Consider the following 26382-nt stretch of genomic DNA (forward strand, 5'->3'; position numbering starts at 1 on the left):
GTTGTGCTGTTAGTTGGAAAGCCCAGTTACAGTCTACAGTTGCCCTGTCTTCTACCGAGGCAGAGTACATGGCGATTACAGAAGCAGTTAAGGAAGATATCTGGTTGAAGGGGTTATTTGGAGAACTCAATGATAGAATAAAGGTGACCACAGTTTTCTGTGACAACCAGAGTGCTATCTTCTTGAGTAAAGATCAAATGTTTCATGACCGAACAAAGCATATTGATATTCGTTATCATTTTGTGCGGGATATCATTGAAAAAGGTGATTGTGTTGTGGACAAGATTCATACAGATTATAATCCCGCTGATATGTTCACTAAAAGTCTTCCTATAGCCAAGTTCAAATTATGTTTGGACATGGTGGGTGTTTCTGATCGCAGTTGAGCCTGAAGGCTCGTAGGTGGAGGAAGTATTATTTATTTTTCGGAAACAATTTTTTTCTCTATATAAAATTTGCAGGTTCTTATGGAAGTTTTAGAGTTTGGTGAGCTATAGGTTTTGACTAATCGTAAAGCATGACTTGCTTAATTTTGATGTCAAGGTGGAGATTGTGGAAAAGTTGCCTCCAAAATTAGCAAGTGGCAAATAGTTCAGGGGTTATTTCAGTAACTTATCATTTACTATTCATAGTTTGACTATGAATAGTAATATATATGTGAATTGAATGAAGAATTGGACGGTGTATATATGTGGTCAAAGTAAGGCGCCTAAAAACAATTGTCCGCCTACAATTTGGACGACTTTTCTTCTTTCCTTTCATATTATATTGCTTTTGGCTATAAATAGCCTAAGCCATGAACCAGAAAAAAGAACACAACCAAAAATTATCCAAGTATATATAGAAAAGTATTACATATATATACTGATACACCACCGTGTATTTTAGTTCTCCCACTCTATTTTGTAATCTCTTTCATAATCCCTGTAAACACTGCAAATTATAGTGAATTGTTTCTCGGCTTCCTCCGCCCGTGGTTTTTTCCCGATTTGGGTTTCCACGTAAATTCCTGTGTCTCTATTCTATTTATTTTATTCATATTACGTTGTGATTATTACGCTTTGATAATTTTTGATCTCATTCCGCATTGAGCTAATATTATTTAAGTCAATTTGGATCCGTCATATTTTACAACAAAAACCATACTCAAAACCAATCAAAACCGGATTCTAGGTGACGTCATTTGTACCGTATCAGATCAGTCAAATGTGTACCTCTAGGGCTGAGTATTTACTGTCGGTTTTTAGATTAACAGGTCATATAAAAATATAACACTTTTTATACAAAATAGGGAAAAATCTCCTAAAATCCTAATTTTGACCCCAAATTGATGTTATTTTCACCACTTTCATTATCGTCTCTCCCTTTCAATGATGCTTGGGTTTTTTTTTTTTTTTTTTTTTTGTTTTTTTATAGGAGTTCACCCTAATATTTTCGTAACTCTTTTCATACAAGTAAACCCACCCACCCAATCATCTGTGCGTCTAATCTACAATCGGTCCCACTAAATATTTAATTAATCATCGATTCTCATGTAAAGTTCTAAAATTTTCATTTGTTACACGCTACTGCTAGGAATCGTATTTGAAGCATACAGGTAGCTCTCGTCATCTCTATGATATTCAATTCGTTTGAGTTTTAGTATTGTCAAAACTATAAGTTACGCAATTAGCAAAATTAATATTCTGCTGTTGATTGTGGTTTGCCTTTGGAGTCTCTGTGTATGATATGGTTTCATAAATGATGGGATGAGCTGGAAGGGGACAATGACTTGATGTTGTTTCATTTTAAGTCGCTTGTATTTGAACTCTCAAAGCTAAATCACACCCTTTCGAGAACCAAATCATTTCATGCTTTGCTAATCAAGTCCTGCCTTTTCCATGACCCATTCTACGCAACTAAAATCATCAGGTTTTATGCAATCAATAACGAGCTCACATCTGCCTGTAACCTGTTCGATGAAACTCCTAACAGAACTGTCTATCTCTGGAATTCCATCATCAGAGCTTACGCCCAAACCCATTCTTTTCTTGATGCATTTTCACTCTTCAAACAAATGCTCGCCTCAGAAACAAAGCCCGATAATTTCACATTTGCTTGCATTTTACGTGCTTGTTCCGAAAAACTAGATCTTGAAGCTCTTAAGCTTGTGCATGGGCAAGTAATTGTTTCTGATTTGGGATCAGACTCCATTACCGCTAGTGCACTTGTGTCAGCTTACTCTAAATTTGGCCTCGTTGATGATGCAAGAATGGTCTTTGATGGGCTAAACAGACACGACTTGGTTTTACACAACACAATGATTACAGGTTATGGATCTTGTGGGTACTGGGAGAAAGCACTAAATCTGTTTATTATAATGAGAAGAATTGGATATCAGCCTGATGGGTATACAGTTGTAGGGTTATTATCGGGTTTAACATGTTCTAGCTTGCTGGAAATCGGCCAAGGAATCCATGGTTACTGTTTGAGAAGCGGGTTTGATTCTAACACACACATAAGTAGCGTCCTTGTTAGTATGTACACAAGATGTGGTTGTATGAATTCGGCCTATAAAGTATTTAGTGGTTTATCACATCCCGATTTAGTAACATGGTCTGCTTTAATATCTGGTTTTTCACAATCTGGAGAGTATCACAATGCCTTAACTTCTTTCAAGAATATGAACTCCTATGGCAAAAGGCTAGACTCCGTTCTTATCTCCATTTTACTGGCTGTAACTTCACAATTGGTCACTTTGGCACCAGGAGTCGAGCTACATGGTTATGCCATACGCCATAACCTACATTCGGAGGTCATGGTGTCTTCTGCATTGATAGACATGTACTCAAAATGTGGTTTCTTGGACTTGGCACTCAAGGTGTTCGATGAAATGCCTAAAAGAAACATAGTTTCATACAATTCAGTAATAGCAAGTTTTGGTTTATACGGACTTGCATCCGAGGCTTTTGAAGTGTTTCATGAGGTTCTTGAACGAGGTCTAAAACCTGATGAATCTACTTTCACTGCTCTACTATCTGCTTGCTCCCATGGTGGTCTTCTTAAAGAAGGTCGAGACGTTTTCAGAAGAATGAGGGACGATTTTAGCATTGAAGCAAACACTGAACATTATGTTCATTTTGTGAAGCTTGTTGGTATGGCTGGGGAGTTGGATGAGGCTTATGAGGTTGTTAACTCGTTGGGAGAGCATGTGGATTCTGGTATTTGGGGTGCACTTCTTTCTTGCTGTGATGCACATAATGATTTGAAAATGGCAGAGATTGTGAGTCAGCGACTCCTTGGGTGTAAGCAAGAGAGAAGCAACTACAAGGTTATGGTTTCTAATATGCTTAATGGAAATGGGAGGTGGGATGACGTGAAAAAATTGAGGGATGAATTAGATGGTGTGGGAAATAGGAAAGTTCGTGGAGTTAGCTGGATTGAGGTCTAACCGAAGGAAATACCAAAGTAGAAAGGACATGTAACCTAGCAGTATCAGTAATGTTGGAACTATGCCCCTTAGCCAATAAATTCAGGGTTCAAGTTCCGATGTAGTTTAGGAGCAGATTAAGGGGTGTGTGAGTTAGTTGTTCAAAAGAAAATTAACAATGGAAATGATTCATAAATGAATTTAATAAATTTTTATGGGGTAAATTTTTTAAGTAAAGTAGTTAGGTTTTCTAACAACTTACTTGAGATTTTTTTTTCAATTAATTTATTTAGTGAAGCTTTAATTTGTCATGCATTAGTTGTATAAAATGGTAGCAGATTGAAGATAACTACATAAGTTGAAAAGAAATCTATTTCCTTGCATACATAAGTGATTAAGAGGCTATTTGATAGTTGTTGATCGAGTTAAATCCAATTGAGTCAAGGTGTAAGGCATAGCTCTAAATCTCACCGATTAAGAGGCATATTAGATGAATCATGACTTAGTTAGAGACTTTTAAATATGATATCAAACAATCTAAATCTTCTAAATCTTATCAAGTCAGACTTAAACTCTTAGCAGACCCAAAAAGAGACATATCAAAAAGCCCTAACACAATATATTGGCAACAAAGTAACCACGTGAGAATGTTCAAGTTTATTTTTGATGCTTATAAGTGTTTTCATATTGAGAATATTAGCATATTTTATAATATTTCGTGTTTGTCAATCCAATCCATACAAAAAACATTTGATTTGTTATGCTCATATATTTTATTTTTATTTTCTTACCACCTTTCAAGTAATAAAACTCTGAGTTACTGATATTTTTGTATAGTTGTATTTATGATATGTTAATAGTCGTCTAACGTGCCATGAAAGGAAATGAGTTGTTTTGTATTGTTTTTCTTTTGAGAAATTAAATATCCTCCTACCTTTTCTTCCTACATATCATCCTACCCAATTAAATGGTGACATGTGTAACATTTAATGTTCATTTAATGAAATTTAAAGATATTTTAAGATAGTAATATGACACATATCATTATTTAAATTGGTAGGAGGATTTGTAGGAATAAAATGTAGGAGGATATTTAATTTCTCTTTTCTTTTTACCAATCACAAATTTATGCTTAAATTTTGCTTATGTTTGTTTCTAATATTAGAAACTATGACTTTCCATTAAGTAAAAGGAATGGACACCTTTTAGAATTAATCTTGGTTTATTAAATAATAAATAAATATAATTTATAACTTCCATTGTTTTCGGTTTACATTGTATATGTGAAACTTTATATATCACTTAATTGTAATTTCTATGGATTTTTTTTTCAAACAACATTCTATTTGCCACATAACTTTTTCTACACTAGTAGAAACATGTTTTAATAATAATAATAATAATAATAATAATAATAATAATAAGAAGGTAACATGTTTAGAAAATAATTAGAAAAAATTTAAACTTGAAATTAGAAGGGTAAGGAATGTAATATAGAAAAAGTTATGTGGCAGATGTTAAAAATCACAACATAACATATAACGACCGCCATCACTTTTATCCTCATGTAATTTTCTAAAATAATTGGGAAAAAAAATCCCTTAAAACCCTAATTTTGACCCCGACTTGACGTTCTTTTTCACCACTTTCATCATCCTCTCTCTCTATCCTAATCTTTCCTCCCAAAACTCCATTGGAAGATAACAGATAAAGCTTTCGTTTCTTTTTAGGAATTCACCCTAATGTTTCGTGAATTCTTTTCATACAGGTAAACCCACCAACCCAATCCTCCGTGCGTCTACTCTACAATCATTTCCACAAATTCGTCATCGCTTCTCAATTAAGACAATTTTAATCATCAATCCTAGCAGCTACTGCTACAAATCGTTTCTTATGCATACAGGTAACTCTCTTTTGCTCTATGATTTCAAGTCGGTCAAGTTTTAGGGATTTTGACGCAATTCGTAAAATTAATACTCTGGTTGATTGTGTTTGGCTAGTTTCTAGTTTTAATTTCATGAAGGTTGGTAGGTATAGCTCGATATTGCTGAGTTTTGGGAATTAGTTAATTTTGCCATGTTTTATATGGAAAAAGCTAATATAGAAGGGTGAAATTCCTTTGCTTTACGGCTGTATTTTCATTCATGCTAATGAAATGAATCAAATGATAACGCTAATTCCCCTTTTTTTTATTTAGTTTGACAATTTTGGAACGAGTAGAATGCTCTTTGATTAAATAGGTGATTCATGCTAGAGTTGTGTTTCATTGAGCATGTGCCTGAACATACCTCCAATGGTTTCATGTGGATTTCTTCAACTGATATGAATCAATTATTGCATTTCCAGGTGCTATGTATGATGTTGCTGCATAAATGATAGGGTAAACTGGAAGGGCATAATGGCATTAGTAACCCACCAGGTTCAGGTAAAAGAAATTCTGACTACTTTTTATACTTCCTGCATATGTTAAGATTAGGAATTGGATGTATGAATGAATTGTTTGTGAGAGTAATAAATAAATAATAGATACTCTATATTTGCCTTTGAAGGGTTCATATGCTCCTCCAAGACCTTTATCTTTGAAGAAAGGGATCGAATCAAAGAATTTTTTAGCAGCATTTCCAATTGTTAAGAGAACAGATATTATATTATTGAAGCATAGATCTTGTTTATGGTAAGTACTTATCTCTATACTTTCATAATATTGACCTTTCAAAATTTACACTGTCTATGCTGGATATGACTGCTAATTGTAAAGCTTTTCCACTAAACTCTTTCGAGCCACATCACTGAATACTACATTATGAAGTGGTAGTTTCATCTTCTTTATAGTTTGTAGCACAAAACCTTACAACAATAATAATTATATTAAAATTCATAAACTTTTAGTTATTAAAAAATTTCTAATTTCTAATATTTGTATATTACTAAATGTTACCAAATTTTGAACTCTTGTTTATATTTTTATAAAATTCAATTCTATAAGTTTTAGAATATTTTATCTATCGAGTTTACATTACGTTAAACAAAACAACATGTTTATTTGTATGGATAAATTAAAAGATAAAAAGATAAAAAAGTTATGAAAAATCTATTTGGTCAAGCTATAGCTAAGATGCAAAAGAGATGATTAACATTAACTTTTTGTTCAATTGTCATTTATAAACAGTGTAAAGGCGCCTCAATCAAAGAGAAAACCATTAAAAATATCATCATTCAAAGGAAATGTCCAGAATGACGAATCAGGAGCTAGAGAAAACGGGTCAAAGTCCACAAAAAATCCGGTCAAACTCTCTTATCTCCCACAGGATCGCAAAGAAACATTAGCTGAATCACCAAAGGTGAAGAACAATCATGCAACCCCAACATCTAATATGCAACAAGAAACCACAGCAGGGTCTCAAGCCATACAGCAGCTCTTCAAAAGCTGGTTGACTTTGCTACGTACACCTTCTTCTTCTTCACAAAGTCAACTTCCAAATGAGACATTGGAGGAGACATCTGAGAATGAAATTGTGGAAACAGATGACAAAAAAATTCAAACAAGTGGAAGAGGAGTCATTTTGAAAACAGTTTGGAGAAACCTTTTGGGTTTGGATGCAACCATAAAGATACCTGCTATGATATTGTAAGTTTGAAAGATAATAATGAATGACTATTTTGCCCCTATAAAATATATATATCTCTGATGTCTTTGGGTGAATTTGCTTGCATTTTGCAGCATACCCATGTATCTGGCAGTGAACATCAAGTATGGGCCGGAAGTTGCAAAGGAACTGACTCCATTGTGGATATGTGGGCCCCTTATTGTTGCTCTTTACATCAAGATTCTTCATGGGTTATGCTTGCTCTACATTTACAGCTTCAAGCAATCGGTAAAAGTGGTGAAGGATTTGCCAGTTTATTATGATTATGTGATTAGTGGAAAGCTGAAAGAAGCCATAAATTTGCGATTATGGAAGCCTGTGGTGGAGTTTAGGAAGTTAGGGTACAAAGGCATATGGAAAAAATTTCAAGAATGGGCAATGGATAAGTATTTGGACTACATTGAATCCATATGGCCTCATTATTGCAAACTCATAAGGTTTTTAAAGAAGGCCAATTTCATCTAGCTTTTCATGTAATGTTTTGGAAATTGGAATAGGGCAGATTTTGAGGCAAGACATCTCTCTCTCTCTCTCTCTCTCTCTCTCTCTCTCTCTCAATCTTTGAGGATTACAAGTGAAAACAGGTTGGATTTTGTATCTCTGAATACATTGTATTTGGATTTTTATTCTAAGTCTTTGAGATTAACCATTTTTTACACAGATTTTGTATTCTCATAATGTCATGTCATGGGTTATGCTTTTGCTTTTTGAATTCGTTTTCTTGTTTAGTGGGATGGTTTCTTATCTGCTTTTTTTGTTTCTTTATGCATTAGTAATCAGTCACAATCAGTTTAAACTTTTTTTGAAAAGAATTGCTTTAGTAAATGTCAGTAAATACATAAAGAATGTTTATTTTGATTATAGAAAAATAACATAAATGTCACTCTAAGAAGCATCATATCTCTAAGAAACATCATATCGTTTAATACTTGATGTTAGATTCAGTTGGTATAAACCATAGGAAATAGCAACATGCTTTCTTATCTACAAGTGTGTATTTCCCATAACAGCAATCTATGTTTTTACTTATACTTATGTTTTTTTTTACTGATAGTAACATGACACTTATTTTTATAAGGGAGTTTATTCGTACACAATAAAGTTTTTGCCATCCACAACAAATTTTTATGAATAGACTTCTATTTTGCCAAACTTCACACTTTACCCCTTAATTATATAAATATATTTATGTCTACTGCATATAACATTGTTTTTGCAAAATTTCAATTTTATATTTTCTCTATTTTACTAAACTTTACATTGTACCTCCTATCACTAAATTTTTTTTTGCCCTAGATTTTTTTTCACGTATAAACTTAAAAAATAAAATATAAAACAGACGTATATACAATAGCAATTAAAATTGAAAACTTAGTTATATCACTTAACTTTTATTGAACAAATGTGATCAAACAACTGTCTAAATAGAAAACCAAACAGGCATCCGAATCAAAAATATATAGAACTAGTCGTTCAAAAAAAAATATAAAAAACTATAGCGGGTTCAAAAAGGATCGTTTGATTTATCTAATCGATATAGGTTTAAGTCGATTACGTTGTATTCATCATCCATTTTATTGTGTCTCTGTGATGATTCCAAGCACCATTTGATCCATCACTATACTTTTTGCCCACACACAGTCTTGAAAGGACAATTAATCAAACGAGATCCTGTAGTTTTTTTCTTTTACTTGAAATACCTCGTATATCTCGATACAAACCACCCCTGTGAAGCCACATAGATGTACAGTAACATCAAAATTAGAACTCAATTGCAAATCAATTCACTCTCATGTCAAAAGGTATCACAATTCACTTAGAACTCAAAAGGTATCACAGTTCACTTTGATGTCAAAATGTATCATAGTTCATTTAGAACTCAAAAGGTATTACAGTTGGCGATCAAAAAATTGAAATCATAATTAACTAATTCTAAATTTTCCAATCAAGAAAACAAAGAGTATCAATGATCATGACTGTGATCACATCTTCTTTCATTAACTGATATGCCCTTTTATATCTACACTTATTACAAAGAGGAAAATATCTAAGCTAATTAACGACACTAACAAACTAACAGAAAGCTAACTTAATTAGATATCAACACAGTTGAAGATTGTACAAGAAACGGATCCAAATCAATTAACGATTCCAAATTAAGGCTTCTGCAAACCGGATTGCAATTGTGCAGGACACACTGATACTCAATTGTACAGAACACGATAAAATATTAGAAACAACATTTCAAGACATTCGGGCATACCTGTGAGGCAAGCCGAAGGCAGATGGTGGACAACGACGGTGGAGTAAGCCGGAGGTGGCAACGGTGGTGGAGTAAGTCGGAAGCGACGACGGGTGTGAAGCAAGCCGGAGATTCGTGTGATGTTGGAACAGAAAGAGCGGTATTGATGGTGGGAGTTGCTAATGCCTGGGGGAGAGTTTTAGACTAGGAGGGGATAAAATGTAAAATATATAAAGGGTATAATTGTCAATCTTTTGTTATGTTCCTTTTTTACAAGGCTTTTGACACAAAAGTTCTTTAAGTTGGGCAAATTTTCTTGGTATTGTTAATATGATGTTCGTTAATATTCAAAATTTGCTTTTTTTTTTTTTTTTTTTAATTTTTTAAATTTTACTCTAAGTATATTTTTCAAGTTTGCAACAAAACCCTTAAGTTTATAAATCTCTTATATTTTCACTCTAAGGTGGTGGCTGTTTTTTCAAAGCGAAAATTTCTGAAGTCTGCGTACCGCATCTGCAACTATATGTAGCCCTTTACAGTAGAAGAGATGGACCAAATGACTGCAACTTGTAATAAGAACTTTGTTTGTTTTTTAATCTTTACAGACTGCTGCAATAGATTGAAATTTAAATAAACACAAATTTTTAATAATTTTAATCTTACAACACTTCTTGCCCTTCTAACTTCATGTTTAAAATTTTTTAATTATTTTCTCTGTCACTTGTTTTTTTTTATTAAAAAATGTTTGTACTTGTATAAAAAAAGTTATGTGCCAAATAGAATGCTGATTGAAAAAAAAATCTACAGAAATTACAAGTAAGTGCTATAAGTAAGATGATATAATAAAGTTTCACATTCAATATAAATTAAAAACAATAGAAGTTATATATTTTACTTATTTATTATTTAATAAAGCAACATTTTTTTATTTTTAAAAACAATGGAAGTTATATATTTTACTTATTTATTATTTAATAAAGCAACATTTTTTTATTTTTTATTTTTAAATAAAGCAATATTAATTCTAGAAGGTGTCCATTCCTTTTACTGAAAAAAATAGGAAGTCACAATTTCTAGATTTAGAAACAAACACTAAAGCAATACTTAAGCTTAAATTTGTGATTAAGAAAAACAACTCATTTTCTTTCATGGCACGTTAGACGACTATTAACAATTTAACATATAAATACAACTATACAACAAAATCATTAACTAAGTTTTATAAATTAACTTTATTACTTGAAAGGTGGTAAAAAATGAGCAGAACAAAACAAATATTTTTTGTAGGGATTGGATTGATCGACACAAAATATTATAAAATTTGCTAATATCATAAATAAACTAATATTCTCAATAAAATACTTATAAGTTATATGCATCAAAATAAACTTGACTCATCTAGTTACTTTGTTGCCAATATATTGGGTTAATCACTTATGAATGTAAGGAAGTAGCTTTCTTTTTCAACTTATGTAGTTACTTTCAATCCGCAACCAATTTACACAACTAATGCATAACAGATTAAAGCTTGACTAAATAAATTAATGGGTTAATGTCACTCTTGGGTAACAAACTTTCTTAAATTGCTTTAAATGGTCCCTCAACTTATTTTTTGGCTTTCTAAAGGCATAATGTGGATGCATATCTCCTTATTTTGTCCTACTAACCTGAAATAACTTGCCCACTATGTCATACAATAAGTTGGAGAAAATGTGGATGCCTAGTCAACATAATGTAGCCGATACCGATACATGGCTGTCCACTTGGACCTAAAGTTTATTAAAAGGGGAATGGTGGATTTCACTTACTTTGTTCCAATGTAATGAGGGTATTTGACATACTCCAGCAAAACTAAGCAAACAATCACGAGAGATGTATAGAGAGGGTATTAATAAGGTTTTGAGAGAGATCTTAAGCTTCCGATGAAAAGGAAAATGGGTACTAAATAAAGATGAAAAGTATGGAAACTGATATTTACCTATATTGAATTCAAAGACAACCACAATAGTACAACCTTTCTAGGGTTAGGATCGACCAAATTCCCAAGAATTAACTACCACCCCTCATAAATTACTCCATAAACCTTTGAATTTCTTTCAGATTGAAACGAAACCAACAAGCACACCATATGTTTGTTCTAATGACAACGAAATTAGTCTCTTTCTCCATGTTCTCTAATGATCCATGCTTGTTGCCCATTTCTATAGGGTTGTTGAAGACTAAACTTGCATCTATCATATAAAATAGCAGTTGTGAATGGAGTTACAACCCCTTTATGTCAATTGTGATGAGTTTCCCGATAAACCCAATTAGATGGAGGATGGAATGAGTCATTTTTGTGCAAAAGCATTCATATTGATGGGTTTAAAGTGTGGAATCGAGAGGAAAGGAGAAAATGACACGACAGCTTCGACCGGGAACAGGAACAAAGTAGAATAGGAATCCATACAAAGGATGTCGCCATAGTAACAACTTGTTGACCAACAAGTACGACATAACAAATGTGTAACTGGCTTACCCATTCAAATTTTCAGAAGGGACAATTTAAACTCGACAAAAGCCATTGTATGCCCCCAGAAAGCTAGAAAATAAGTTGATGGACCATTTAAAACAATTCGAAAGAGTTTGTTGCCCAACAATGATATTAACCCTAAATTAAGTGGAAAAAAAAATCAAGTAAATTGTTAGAAAACCTGACTACTATACCTAAAATTTTTACAACAAAAAAAATTGTTTTATTCATTTAATTTGTTAAAGATAAAAACAACCCAAATCAACTCATTAAATAAAACAGCCAAAACCGCAACCACTAATCTCATATATTTAACATAGATATGAATCATTTCCTTTGTTAATTTTCTTTTGAACAACTAACTCACACACCCCTTAATCTGCTCCTAAACTACACCGGGACTTGAACCCTGAATTGATTGGCTAAGGGGCATATTTCCAACATTCCTGATACCGTTGGATTACATGCCCTTTCTACTTTGGTATTTCCTTTGGTTAGACCTCAATCCAGCTAACTCCACGAACTTTCCTATTTCCCACACCATCTAATTCATCCCTCAATTTTTTCACATCATCCCACCTCCCATTTCCAGCAAGCATATTAGAAACCATAACCTTGTAGCTGCTTCTCTCTTGCTTACACTCAAGGAGTCGCTGACTCACAATCTCTGCCATTTTCAAATCATTATGTGCATCACAGCAAGAAAGAAGTGCACCCCAAATACCAGAATCCACATGCTCTCCCAACGAGTTAACAACCTCATAAGCCTCATCCAACTCCCCAGCCATACCAACAAGCTTCACAAAATGAACGTAATGTTCAGTCTTTGCTTCAATGCCAAAATCGTCCCGCATTCTTCTGAAAATGTCTCGACCTTCTTTAAGAAGACCACCATGGGAGCAAGCAGATAGTAGAGCAGTGAAAGTAGATTCATCAGGTTTTAGACCTCGTTCAAGAACCTCATGAAACACTTCAAAAGCCTCGGATGCAAGTCCGTATAAACCAAGACTTGCTATTACTGAATTGTATGAAACTATGTTTCTCTTAGGCATTTCATCGAACACCTTGAGTGCCAAGTCCAAGAAACCACATTTTGAGTACATGTCTATCAATGCAGAAGACACCATGACCTCTGAATGTAGGCAATGGCGTATGGCATAGCCATGAATCTCGACACCTGGTGCCAAAATGACCAATTGTGAAATTACAACCAGTAAAATGGAGATAAGAACGGAGTCTGGCTTTTTGCCATAGGAGTTCATATTCTTGAAAGAAGTTAAGGCATTGTGATACTCTCCTGATTGTGAAAAACCAGATATTAAAGCAGACCATGTTACTAAATCGGGATGTGATAATCCACTAAATACTTTATAGGCCGAATTCATACAACCACATCTTGAGTACATACTAACAAGGACACTACTTATGTGTGTGTTAGAATTAAATCCGCTTCTCAAACAGTAACCATGGATTCCTTGGCCGATTTCCAGCAAGCTAGAACATGTTAAACCCGATAATAACCCTACAACTGTATACCCATCAGGCTGATTTCCAATTCTTCTCATTATAATAAACAGATTTAGAGCTTTCTGCCAGTACCCACAAGATCCATAACCTGTAATCATTGTGTTGTGTAAAACCAAGTCGTGTCTGTTTAGCCCATCAAAGACCATTCTTGCATCATCAACGAGGCCAAGTTTAGAGTAAGCTGACACAAATGCACTAGCGGTGATGGAGTCTGATCCCAAATCAGAAACAATTACTTGCCCATGCACAAGCTTAAGAGCTTCAAGATCTAGTTTTTCGGAACAAGCACGTAAAATGCAAGCAAATGTGAAATTATCGGGCTTTGTTTCTGAGGCTAGCATTTGTTTGAAGAGTGAAAATGCATCAAGAAAAGAATGGGTTTGGGCGTAAGCTCTGATGATGGAATTCCAGAGATAGACAGTTCTGTTAGGAGTTTCATCGAACAGGTTACAGGCAGATTTGAGGTCATTATTGATTGCATAAAACCTGATGATTTTAGTTGCGTAGAATGGGTCATGGGAAAGGCAGGACTTGATTAGCAAAGCATGAAATGATTTGGTTCTTGAAAGGGTGTGATTTAGCTTTGAGAGTTCAAATACAAGCGACTTAGAATGAACCAACATCAAGTCATTGTCCCCTTCCAACTCAACCTGTCATTTTATGAAACAACATTATCCGGCATAGACGGTGTAAATTTTAAAAGGTCAATATTATGAACGTATAGAGATAAGTACTTACCATAAACAAGATCTATGCTTCAATAATATAATATCTGTTCTCTTAACAATTGGAAATGCTGCTAAAAACTTCTTTGAATCGATCCCTTTCTTCAAAGATAAAGGTCTTGGAGGAGCATGTGAACCCTTCAAAGACAAATACAGAGTATCCATTATTTATTCATTACTCCAACAAACAATTCATTCATACATCCAATTCCTGATCTTAACATATGCAGGCAGTATAAAAATTAGTCAGAATTTCTTTTACCTGAACCTGGTGGGTTACTAATGCCATTATGCCCTTCCAGTTTACCCTATCATTTATGCAGCAACATCATAAATAGCACCTGGAAATGCAATAATTGACTAATATCAGTTGAAGAAATCCACGTGAAACCATTGGAGGTATGTTCAGGCACATGTGAAATACAACTCTAGCATGAATCACCTATTTAATTAAAGAACATCCTACTCATTCCAAAATTGTCAAACTAAATAAAAAATGGGGAATTAGCGTTATCATTTGATTAATTTCATTAGCATTACTGAAAATACAGCCGCAAAGAAAAGGAATTTCACCCATATATATTAGTTTTTTCCATATAAAACATGGAAAATTAACTAATTCCCAAAACTCAGCAATATCGAGCTATACCTACCAACCTTCATGAAATTAAAACGACAAACTAGCCAAACACAATCAACCACAGAGTATTAATTTTATGAATTGCGTCAAAATCCCTAAAACCTGACTGACTTGAAATCATAGAGCAAAAGAGAGCTACCTGTATGCATAAGAAACGATTTGTAGCAGTAGCTGCTAGGATTGATGATTAAAATTGTCTTAATTGAGAAGCGATGACGAATTTGTGGGAATGATTGTAGAGTAGACGCACGGAGGATTGGGTGGGTGGGTTTACTTGTATGAAAAGAATTCACGAAACATTAGGGTGAATTCCTAAAAGAAACGAAAGCTTTATCTGTTATCTTCCAATGGAGTTTTGGGAGGAAAGATTATGAGAGAGAAAGAGAGGACGATGAAAGTGGTGAAAAAGAACGTGAATTCGGGGTCAAACTTTCGACTTGTTCCCGATAAGAAAATTTTAAACTTTTGTGTTCGAAGGAGGAAAAAAATAATAATAAAATTAAAATTTTCTTCATTTTCTTTTCAAATCCGTCCAATTTATGAGAAAATTTTGAAAAAAAAATATGGCTCAAAAATCTTTTACCTCTCCTCATTTTTTTTTCCATTAATGAAATTTGGAAACACGATTTTATTTCGACATCCCTCACTTTTTCTCCGTATCCTTCCATTTCTCTCTTTAGGGTTTTAAGGGATTTTATTTCCAATTATTTTAGAGAATTACATGAGTATAAAAGTGATGGTGGTCTATGTTATGTTGTGATTTTTAGACAAAACTGCAAAAATGGTCCCTGTGGTATGCAAATTTTAAGGTTTTAGTCCAAACCCCGAGTTTTTTAGATTCATGGTCCTTTTGGAGTGGTTTGTATGTGGAAATGGTCCTCGGATTTAACTTCCGTTAAGTTGTTGCTGTTAACCCTCTCTTGTGCCTCCCATATGAGGGTATATTTGTCTTTTCACTTCTAATGGACCATTTTTGCAATTGAAAAAAATATATCTCCATTTAAAAAAAAATTAATACTTATTTGTTTATTTTAATAATTAAAAAATAAAAGATCTCTCTCTCTCTCTCTCCGTCTCTCTCTCTCTCTCCTAAATGTCATTTAGGATTTGAAGAAAAAACCCAGATTGATTTCTTCAACTCCATCTCTCCTTCATCTGTTCTAAAACCAAAAACTCTATAGAAAGAAATTTACAACCTGCAATTATGAAGGAGAAACACACACACGCAAACAATGCTCTTCAATCGTATCTAAAATCGATGAAAGATTTGGGTGTTTTTCAATCAAAAACAGTAAATGTCATCTTCCCCATGTCAAAAAAACAAGCTAATGATTTACCAACAGTCGACTACAATCAAAATTAGGTAAACCATTTTCTACACCTTCTATTACCTCGTGTCTTGACAGAAACAGTCGTAATTTAACATAGTTAGCCCAAGACAATCCCAAAGCTGGAAGAACTCGTCTTCCAGATGTATACAAAGACTCCAGATTCCCAACTCAGACACCGATTGACATATTATTGTCTTCGATTGAGTCAACCATCTGGTTTGTAACCACAATCGCAATCCCACGACGCCTAGCGTGTGAATTTAGAATGGATGAGATATTGAAGAACAACGAGGACCCTAGCTTCAGATCTGTTAGATTGTTGTCAAAATCGCTTCTGAATAAAGCAACAATCAAATCAATCACAATCAAATTGATATCCAACCGGGTTTCCATACATGATAATGAGAAATATGAGGGAATAAAAGGAGTTACAGGAGAGAAATAAGGTGATAACATCTGGGCCCGTGTGCTCTGGTTCAACATTCGATTTCCATTGCAAAAACGAAGAAGATTAGATCACATAGAGCTTATGGCCGAGTTATCTGTAAAGTTCTTAGGTGGGATATCGATAGGCATCCTTCTGAAATTGTTACAGAGCATAAATCTAGTGAATTATAGGTATCCCATTACTGAAACTTTATTGAATTTGATTAAAAAGTTTATAATTTCTTGTATTTGCAGGGAAATGATGTTAATGGTGGTTGTAATTCGAGTTTTAACAAGATTAGGATGATGGGTCGTTGAATCGTGATGAAAAAGCTCATGTTTCAGAAACTGTTGATGATGAATCCATGGTTTGTGATGAGTCTCTAGCAAAAGCAAACGTAGAAGAAGAAGATACAAGATTATTTTTTGGAGAGAGAGAGAGAGAGAGATCTTTTATTTTTTAATTATTAAAATAAATAAATAAGCATTAATTTTTTTTTATAAAAATGGAGATATATTTTTTCAATTGCAAAAATGGTCCCTTAGAAGTGAAAAGACAAATATACCCTCATGTGGGAGGCACATGAGGGGGTTAACAGCAACAACTTAACGGAAGTTAAATCTGGGGACCATTTCCACTTACAAACCACTCCAAAAGGACCATGAATCCAAAAAACTCCGGGTTTGGACTAAAACCCCAAAAATTTGCATACCACAGGGACCATTTTTGCAATTTTGTCTGATTTTTAACATCTGCCGCATAACTTTTTCTATATTACATTTCTTGCCCTTCTAACTTCAAGTTTAAATTTTTCTAATTATTTTTTATGTTAAGTAGCGAACCTAGAGCAAAAAATTACGTTGTTCTCAAATTAAGTAAATCCGATAAAAAAAATCACCAACACTTGTGGGGGGTCGGGTCATGTACCTTGAAAAACTTGTACCAACCGGTTAAAACCGATCAGACACCACAGATTAAATTTTTTTAAGAAAACGACTGAAATATAATTGAAAAAAAAAACTCATACGGTTTAATGAAAAAAAATTGATTATTAGTATGTTGATAAAGTGGCGAACAGAAAGTGGAAGTCTTTGGCAGTGTCTGACGTCAATTCTAAAGTGGCGAATAGACGTGAGAAAGGCACAGTTGAGTTTTTTTTCACTTTTAGTTTTTTTAATTTATTTTTTCTAGATTTGTAAAAGTTAATGAATCGGAAGGAGTTGAGGCATTTGAGCTTTCTTTTATTAGAGCAATTTATATATTTATCGATATTTTGAGAGTGTAGATAAAAAGCGGTTAACTTTTTGTTATCAATCTCATAATTTAAAATAACAAACTGCCCCTAGTAACATAATTTTTTTCTCATTTTAAAATTGTTTTTAAGACATTTTTTTAAAAAACAAACTCAATGTATGTCTTTTATTTTTTTTTTCCAAAATAGTTCCTAATTTTTCTCCTATTTATATTATAAACAAAATTTAAATTTTAGATAGGTCATAGGACCTACCTTTAGTCTTAGTAGCTACACCTCTGATGTTAACTGTTTTTTTTCTTTTAAATTAAAATATGTTTCTACTAGTATAGAAAAAGTTATATGGCAAATAGAATGTTGATTGAAAAAAAAAATCTAGAGAAATTACAATTAAGTGCTATAAGTAAGATGATATAATAAAGTTTCACATTCAATTTAAATTAAAAACAATGGAAATTATAAATTTTACTTATTTATTATTTAATAAAGCAATATTAATCTCTAGAAGGTGTCCTGGAAAAATGGAAAGTCACAATTTCTAGATTTAGAAACAAACACTAAAGCAAAACTTAAGCATAAATTTGTGATTGTCTAAAAAGAAAAACAACACAAAACAACTCATTTCCTTTCATGGCTCGTTAGACGACTATTAAGGCCGTCCGGTATGGTTGCAACGGACGAGTTCGTGGTAAAGGTGGCCACGAACCACGACCGTGCACACCATCCCAGTGGCTCGTGGTGGTTCATGGTCGTGAGCGTTCATGGTCCGGACAACGAATGGAAACGGCTAATTTGATTGGCTGTTGAGTAACGGCCATATTTAGGGTTTAAAATCTTTTTTTTAACTTTACCTTTCAAACAACATTAAACCTCTTCTATAAATACCACACTTATTTACTCATTTTACTCACACAATTCTTTTCTCTTCTTCTAACAATCACACACTTCTTTTGCTTGATAAATTCAAAACCAATGGCTCCTAAAAGGATGAATTGGTTAGAAAATGAAGAAGATAACTTAGCATTAGCATGGGTAGCTGTTTCAGAAGACCCAGAAATGCCTCCTAATGTAATACTCGGTTTCAGATTTGCCTTGTTGCTTGGGGCTGCGGCCCAATCATCAGTTGTCATGGGGTTTAAGGCTTCGGGAAAGGAAGGATTTAGCCCGTTTCGGATATAGTTGCCACGGTTTGAGTGACCATGTATTCGATTGTGTCTTCGGAAGCCAAAGGTATGACTGTAAATTGACATCTCAGTCTTTTATGGGTTTTGGGTTTTGTTCGGAAGGTTTTAAGGGTTGGGGGTATTGCTGGAAGCGTAGGGCTTCTTGCCATATTTTTGTGGATATAAGGATCATTGGAAATGGACCTAGAAAGAGGAAGTTATGGTACTTTGAAGGTTTTGGCAAAATTAGTCCCTAATGGAAGTATATGGCAGATCAGTCCCACGCATGCAAGGAATGCATGCGTGGGTTTGGCTAGGTACGCCCAGTGTACATGGCTAAGTGATCGTGGGTGGTTTGTGAGTACGTCGGGCGTACCAAAAGGTACGCAGGACGTACTTCCTTCAGACCAAAACCCTAATTTTGGGGTTCCTGCCCTATATAAGCAGCATTATACTATTCATTAGGTCATTTTAAGCCAGCCACCACCCCCTTCTACGTCCATAAAACCCTAGAGTGCCTTGGGTGAAGCTTGAAGCTTGAAAGAAGAATCTTGGTGGCTTATACAAGAGAAGAAGGAGGTGAAGGACTCAACCTCTGGAGAAGAACTTAGAGATCCAATGTTTATATCTCCATTTCAAGACTTTCAAGGTATAAAGTCTCTAACTTGGCTATTCATTTCATAGATCAACTTTAGGTTGGTTTTGGCTATTTTAGTCCCTTTTGCTTGGCCTTGGTGAGCTAGGGTCGTTTTAGGGACTCATACTAGTAGATTTGGACATTCTAAGGTTCTCTCTCTCATAAAGGTGCAAGCTCTGTGGAGATTTTGAGTTCAATCATGAATTGAGACCATCCATTAAGCTCTTTTGAGCTTTAGAGTCCCATTAAGCCATGCATGTTAGTAAAGTTGCCAACTTTACTTGAAAAGTCACCTTTAGGAGTCAGACTGGAGAGTTGGAGCAAGGGTTGAAGTAATTAATTGCTTATTGGAGAAGTTTGGAGTTCAAAGGAGTACGTTGGGCGTACCCAACTGGTACGTTGCGCGTACTGGCCCCAAGGGGTGTATGTTGGGCGTACCAGCTGAGTACGCGGGGTGTACTCGACCGGATTGGACTTTCTTGGATTGTTGACTTTTTGGGCCTTGGACCTTGGACCATGAGTTGACTAGGGTTGACCATTCAGTATTTCAGGCCTTTTTGGATATTGGGCCTTCTTGGGTTAGTTCCATTATAGTTTGGGCCTTGTGGGACATTTCGGGTTTGGGCTATTATTTGGGTTTGTGGATTGTTGGACCAGCTAAGGAGGTATGTTTAAATTGGGAATAAGTTATTGGGCTTTAGGGTAAGGCCCATGCAAGGGTTTGGGCCTAATTTGGAAAATTAGGCCATTAGTGGGCCTTTATGGATTTTGGAGTTTTCGGTTTGTTTGGTTTTGGGCTTGGGCCTTAGTTATGAATCTAGTTGGGCCAGGGGTAAAATGGTCATTTTACCCCAAGTAAGGATTATGGATCATGGGTTGGGACCCAATTGCTAATTGGGTGATATTTTGGTATTGATAGCTCAAGGAGTTGTGAGGGCAACAGCTAAGGATTTTGTGCGATGAACTTCAGCATTATGAGGTGAGTTACATTCCCCGTATGAGTGGGTCGAAGGCACCAATGCCAGCCCACTGGTAGTTGTTTATAGTAGAGATGATTTTCTTTGTGATAATTTGTCACACCCCGAAACCGATGGGCTGAAACGTTCCGGGGCGGAGGACGTCATGTATAGCATCACAACCAATGAATAACATCAATCATAGCAACACAACCATTACAGTGAATACTTAAATAAAAATGTTTACATCAGTTTGAAACTTTGTCTAAAACTTTGTTTGAATTACATCCGATAGTTTTGCATAATCAAGAAACTTAAAAACTCATAATGCTTCAGTTCTTCGAAAATCAAGCAAGTACTTGTCTACTGATTTCCTGAGAATACAAGCAGTTTGAAAAATATCAGCATAAAGCTGGTGAGTTCATAAGCAGTAATTTGTAATGAAAACTTGTTGATGAGCGAGCCGAAATGTTTGTGTAATCTCAAGAAAATCCGATATTTTCTTTAGTGAAAAACGTAGCGTTATCGATTTCGTATAAAACCATGAGTGTTCGTTTCTGAAAACCGTAGTTATATGCGAAAATACCACTTCAGGTGACTAACCCGAGCTAATCACAAAGTATAAGTATTTTATATGTAAAACCATAGCATAAATGGTTTATGTTTTGAAAACCCTGGCTTGGCCAGTATGCATAGTGTGTTTAGTTCTATTTGATCTAAATAAAACTGCTGAAGAAAGCCAGGTTGGTAAACTAAAGGTGATTTATACATAATCTGAGTCGTATAACCATGCTTGATATGACTAGTGACCTTTCCAACGTTCTTCAGGCGTTGAGTGAAATGACATTTGTACATCTCAGGCGTGCCCGCCTAACTGTAGCTAGCAGTCCAGATGTGGGATTGTCAGTCCCGAATAGATCTATTCACAAATCTCACGCTCTCCCTCCAGGAGACTCTGGTTATACAGTGGTAGGATTTATCCCTGTACACCTAAGGGTACAGTAGTGAAGTAGCGCCTCACAGTATCGTACAATCTAGTAGTGCAGTAGCGTTCTACCGTAGTGAAAATCCGCATGTATACCGTATATAGTGATAATTACAGTTATGAAAATCATGATAGAGCAGTGATATATACTGGAAACGGTTTCTGTTCCCGTGCATATGTTTAGTAGTGAAAGTTTCTATGTTTGATAAGTTTTAGAGAGATCCCAAACTATACCGATTATAGTTTGCATGGATAACGTAGCAAATAGCGTGTCCGGAAAACTATGCAATTTTAGTGAAAACGTCCCTTATGCTCGGCATAGTACAAAAGGGAATTAAAGTATAAAATTTGCATAAGTTTTATATATATTCAAGAAAATATTTATGTTTAGCTTGTATTCCCCCCTGAAAACATTAAAAATGCGAAAGAATGTAGGGGTATGAACTCACAGTTGTTGCGTGGAGTTGTTGACTGAAATGAAGATTCCCGAGTTGTTGCACGTGACACTTAAAGAAATCCTATTATCAAATAAATACGTATATGTATCAAAATTAGCGATTTCGATAATTAAAGTGTCAGAAAACACTTGAATTCGGTTGAGGAGTGTTACCGAGACTTGCTTGAATCGAAGAAATGAGTTTTCAGCCTTAGAACACGAGTTTACGGTTTCTGAAGATGAGTTTACGGCCTTAGAACACGAGTTTACGGTTTCTGCAGTTGGCCGAGTTTACGGCCGTAAACTCAAGAACTGAGTTTACGGTCTTTGAAGCCCGGACCGTAAACTCGGAAAATGAGGTTTGGATGTTGATTTCGATGCGAGGGGTGATTCCAGACGCTCCAAAGGGCTCCAAACGGTGTTTTTCGACGTTTCCCGGAGTTTAAATGCGTTTTTGAGAGTTTACGGTTGATGAATCTTAGAGAGAGGAGGAGAGAATGTGGCCAGAAAATGTTCTAATGAGGATAAGGATATCGTATTTATAGGGTGAAAATGGGGGCCAATCGTCACTGACCGTAAACGGAGTTTACGGTCGTAAACGAGTTTACGGCCGTAAACTAGTTTACGGTCGTAATCCCATTTAGACCCAAAACTGTTCGATTTTTGAGACTTTCGGGTTTCCGCGTGATTTTTGGTTCCGACTCGTAATAATTTAATTAAATATAACTAGATTATTTCATTAAACCCAAAATTTTGATGGAAAAGTTAACGGATCTGAACTTCCATTAACGGAAATGCGAAACAAAAACGGAAAAAGTTTCGGGTTGTCACATCATCCCCCCGTTAGAGGGAATTTCGTCCCGAAATTCAAACCTAGAATACAAGTCATGGATTAGGAAAAGAGATGCGGATACTTCTGTTTCATCTGGTCTTCGCGCTCCCAAGTGAATTCAGGTCCCCGCTTGGCATTCCAGCGAACCTTCACTATCGGGATGCGACTTTGTTTTGTTCGTTTGATCTCTCTGTCCATGATTTCGACCGGTTCTTCCACGAAGTTGAGGTTCTCGTTGATTTCAATCTCGTCGAGAGGAATCACAAGTGTCTCATCGGACAGACACTTCTTTAGGTTCGACACGTGGAAAACAGGATGAATGTTGCTGAGTTTTCGCGGTAACTGAAGCTTGTATGCTATCAGACCGATCCTAACAAGGATCTCGAATGGCCCAATGTACCTTGGGTTTAGCTTTCCACGCTTTCCGAAGCGTATCATGCCTTTCCAGGGTGAGACCTTCAGAAGGACGTGGTCGCCAACCTGGAACTCCAAGGGTTTATGTCTCATATCGGCGTAGCTCTTTTGTCTATCTCGTGAGGCTTTCAGTCGATCCCGGATTTGTACAATCTTCTCAGTTGTCTCTCGGATGATCTCGGGACCAGTGAGAGTACTGTCGGGGACTTGACCCCTGGCTAACTGCGTGTCGCACACCTCAGCCCAGCACAGAGGGGATCTGCACTTGCGGCCATAGAGGGCTTCAAACGGTGCAACCTTGATGCTGGTATGGTAGCTGTTGTTGTAGGAAAATTCAACCAAAGGAAGATAAGTGTCCCATGACGCGCCGAAGTCAATGACACAGGCTCTCAACATGTCTTCCAATGTCTGAATTGTTCTCTCACTCTATCCATCAGTCTGTGGATGGTAAGCCGTGCTCATATCCAATTTAGTTCCAAGAGCTTTCTGTAGTGACTGCCAGAACCTCGATGTAAACCTGCTATCTCGATCGGAGATAATGGATGTAGGTACACCATGAAGGCGAACTATCTCTTGAAGGTAGATCCGTGTGAGTCTCTCCATCTTGAAGCTTTCTTTGATTAGCAGGAAGTGGGCGGACTTCGTCAACCGATCCATAATTACCCAGATGGCGTCGTGTCCACGCGGAGATCTGGGTAACTTGGTGATAAAATCCATGGTTATCCTTTCCCACTTCCACTCAGGTATTTCTGGCTGCTGAAGTAGACATGAGGGCTTCTGATATTCAACCTTCACCTTGGCGCAAGTCAGGCACTTGCCCACGAAGGTAGCAATCTCTGCTTTCATGTTTGGCCACCAATAGAGTTGTTTGAGATCCAGATACATCTTATCCGAACCTGGGTGAACGGAGTATTTAGTCTTGTGAGCCTCATTCATGACAACCTCTCTGTAACCACCAAACTTTGGGGTCCAGATTCTGTTCATGAAATAGTACACTCCGTCTCCTTTGACCTCTAAGTTCTTGTCTATTCCCCGCAAAGCTTCATCTATCACGTTCTCGGGTTTTAAGGCTTCCAGCTGAGCCTCCTTGATTTGCGCGGATAGATGGGAATGGATGGTCATTGTTAGTGCCTTCACCTTACGCCCTGGATACTCCTTTCGGCTGAGGGCGTCTGCTACCACGTTGGCCTTGTCGGGATGGTAGCGAATTTCGCACTCGTAGTCACTGAGTAGTTCGACCCATCGTCGATGTCTCATGTTTAACTCCTTCTGATTAAAGATGTGCTGCAAGCTCTTATGGTCGGTGAAGATAGTGCACTTGGCTCCGTAAAGGTAATGTCTCCAGATCTTTAATGCAAAGACCACTGCTCCCAACTCCAAATCGTGAGTTGTGTAATTGACTTCATGTGTTTTCAACTGTCTTGAGGCATAGGCGATAACCTTTCCTCTCTGCATGAGAACACATCCTAGGCCCTGATTTGATGCATCACAGTATGCAACGAAGTCTTCTGTCCCTTCGGGCAGGGACAAGATAGGTGCACTGCATAGGGCCTGCTTCAATGTTTGGAACGCAGTGTCTTGCTTGGCTCCCCAACTAAAGGTTACCCCTTTTTGCGTTAGGGTAGTTAAAGGTGTTGGGTTATGAGCATTCTAACACTCCTAAGTGTACATGCAACCCTAAATACCTTGGATCTATGTTTTCTCTATTATACATACAATTATGAACATCCAAGGTATTATCCTAATCTAGCATACAAAATAATAAATATAACAAGATAGAATACATACCTCTTTGATGTAGAATATCTTCATGAAGCTTGAGTGCCTAGTGCCCCAAGTGTGACACCTCAAATGGTTCACACAACACCAAATACACTTGGAATAACTTGAGAGAAACTTGAACACTCCTTGAAATCGTCTAGCCCTCACACTCACACATTAGTGCACGATTTCTTGAGCCATGGGATTCTTTTATATGGTGGCTATTAGGGTTACACCATGTAACTCATAACTTTACCCATTCCTTATGCTCCATGGATTTTAACCTCCATGGAGTATCCATGGGTCACCCCATGGACTTAGTCCAACATAAGGAATCTTGGATCACAAGCCCACATATATAAGAATGAATGATTTACACAATCAACCCATATATTTAATTAGTCTCCTTTTGATCACTTAATTAATTCCAAATTAATTCTTGATCAATACTAATTAAATAACCTTATTAATATATTAGAACTTATAATATATTAACCAACCTTAAGTGTTATTTCTCTCATTATAGTCTATCCAAATGCACGATGCCATGCAACCCAAATGGACCATGCCGGGTCGGGTCAAGTCTTACCAATTATAGTTATGGACTTAGACATTAATCCAACAGTCTCCCACTTGGATAAGTCTAAAACTATTATTGCGTATGACTTCAGGAACCGATCAGCAATCATAGCTCTCAAAAGCTTCTGTCGAACTCTGACCTTGTCGATGAACTCTGGCCTTTGTCAATGACTTGTCCATTAGATAAGGGATCATATATTCCTCCATTCTAGATATCATATGGACTGAGACATGGATTATCAATCATTCTCTCTGTCCATTTGTTGTTTCCCGATTTCCGATTCATGATGACTGACTGATTGAACAAATCAAATCAGTCCTGGCTTGGCCAAGCACTCACATGTATCATCTTTAAATCATCGAGGGGCCCACAGATATCGCTTTTATCCCGAAGGTAAAAGGAATGGATAAACTTCGACTCATATGGCTTGTTCTACTACTTGTTGAACCATACACAAAGGCACGTTTTATAACATCGAGTTACCAATGCGTTTTCGTGCAATCAATGTATAACCAACTCATAGTAACAAATCATATCTCTAGGTTTGAAGAATATAAGATATTATCGTCTCATGATCACTCGTGATAAAATCCATGAAGTGATTCAAATGAGCGCGGGTTGAATCCAATACTCAGAACTTATGAGCACTCATGAGTGTTGTAGCACCACTTTGTCCACCAACTCGGACCTCTACAAACCAACCCATGACAGTCTTGATTCATATCTACTTCCAACATATGACCGACTGTGGATGGTTTGAATAACTTAATCATTCAGGAAGAGCGACTTAGTTATTCTGGAAGTCAAAACATGCAAAGTGAAACACAAGAATAAATGAATCAAATATGGTATCAAACCCTATGAATATAAATAAACACTTTTATTTGTCACCATACTGATTACTCA

At 36.0% G+C, this 26382-nt stretch overlaps 2 protein-coding genes, 1 long non-coding RNA gene and 1 pseudogene across 3 annotated transcripts; 2 read left to right on the plus strand and 2 right to left on the minus strand.

Annotated features, from left to right (window-relative positions):
• The first annotated feature begins 1468 nt into the window (after positions 1 to 1468).
• Positions 1469 to 3618, plus strand: LOC145111366 (putative pentatricopeptide repeat-containing protein At1g64310 pseudogene; annotated as a pseudogene).
• Positions 3619 to 5015: 1397 nt separating this feature from the next.
• EMB2759 (embryo defective 2759) lies at positions 5016 to 7714 on the plus strand. Its single transcript, XM_079053509.1, has 5 exons — positions 5016 to 5312; positions 5756 to 5834; positions 5959 to 6083; positions 6579 to 7037; positions 7131 to 7714. Exons 2-5 carry the CDS (start codon positions 5808 to 5810, stop codon positions 7519 to 7521), a joined length of 1002 nt encoding a protein of 333 aa, XP_078909635.1. The 5' UTR covers positions 5016 to 5312; positions 5756 to 5807; the 3' UTR covers positions 7522 to 7714.
• A 697-nt stretch (positions 7715 to 8411) lies between these two features.
• On the minus strand, positions 8412 to 9506 carry LOC145117134 (uncharacterized). Its single transcript, XR_013712508.1, has 2 exons — positions 9320 to 9506; positions 8412 to 8782 (listed from the first exon to the last, which is right to left on the minus strand). It is a non-coding gene; the product is annotated as an uncharacterized LOC145117134 (long non-coding RNA).
• Positions 9507 to 12095: 2589 nt separating this feature from the next.
• Positions 12096 to 15131, minus strand: LOC145116191 (putative pentatricopeptide repeat-containing protein At1g64310). The gene is made up of 4 exons (XM_079052546.1): positions 14842 to 15131; positions 14325 to 14403; positions 14076 to 14200; positions 12096 to 13987 (listed from the first exon to the last, which is right to left on the minus strand). Exons 3-4 carry the CDS (start codon positions 14076 to 14078, stop codon positions 12305 to 12307), a joined length of 1686 nt encoding a protein of 561 aa, XP_078908672.1. The 5' UTR covers positions 14079 to 14200; positions 14325 to 14403; positions 14842 to 15131; the 3' UTR covers positions 12096 to 12304.
• Positions 15132 to 26382: the final 11251 nt, after the last annotated feature.

The sequence above is a fragment of the Lactuca virosa genome, chromosome 5 (genome assembly GCF_052849685.1).
Source record: "Lactuca virosa cultivar CGN04683 chromosome 5, Lactuca_virosa_CGN04683_v6, whole genome shotgun sequence".
In the NCBI taxonomy this organism is placed as follows: Eukaryota; Viridiplantae; Streptophyta; class Magnoliopsida; order Asterales; family Asteraceae; genus Lactuca; species Lactuca virosa.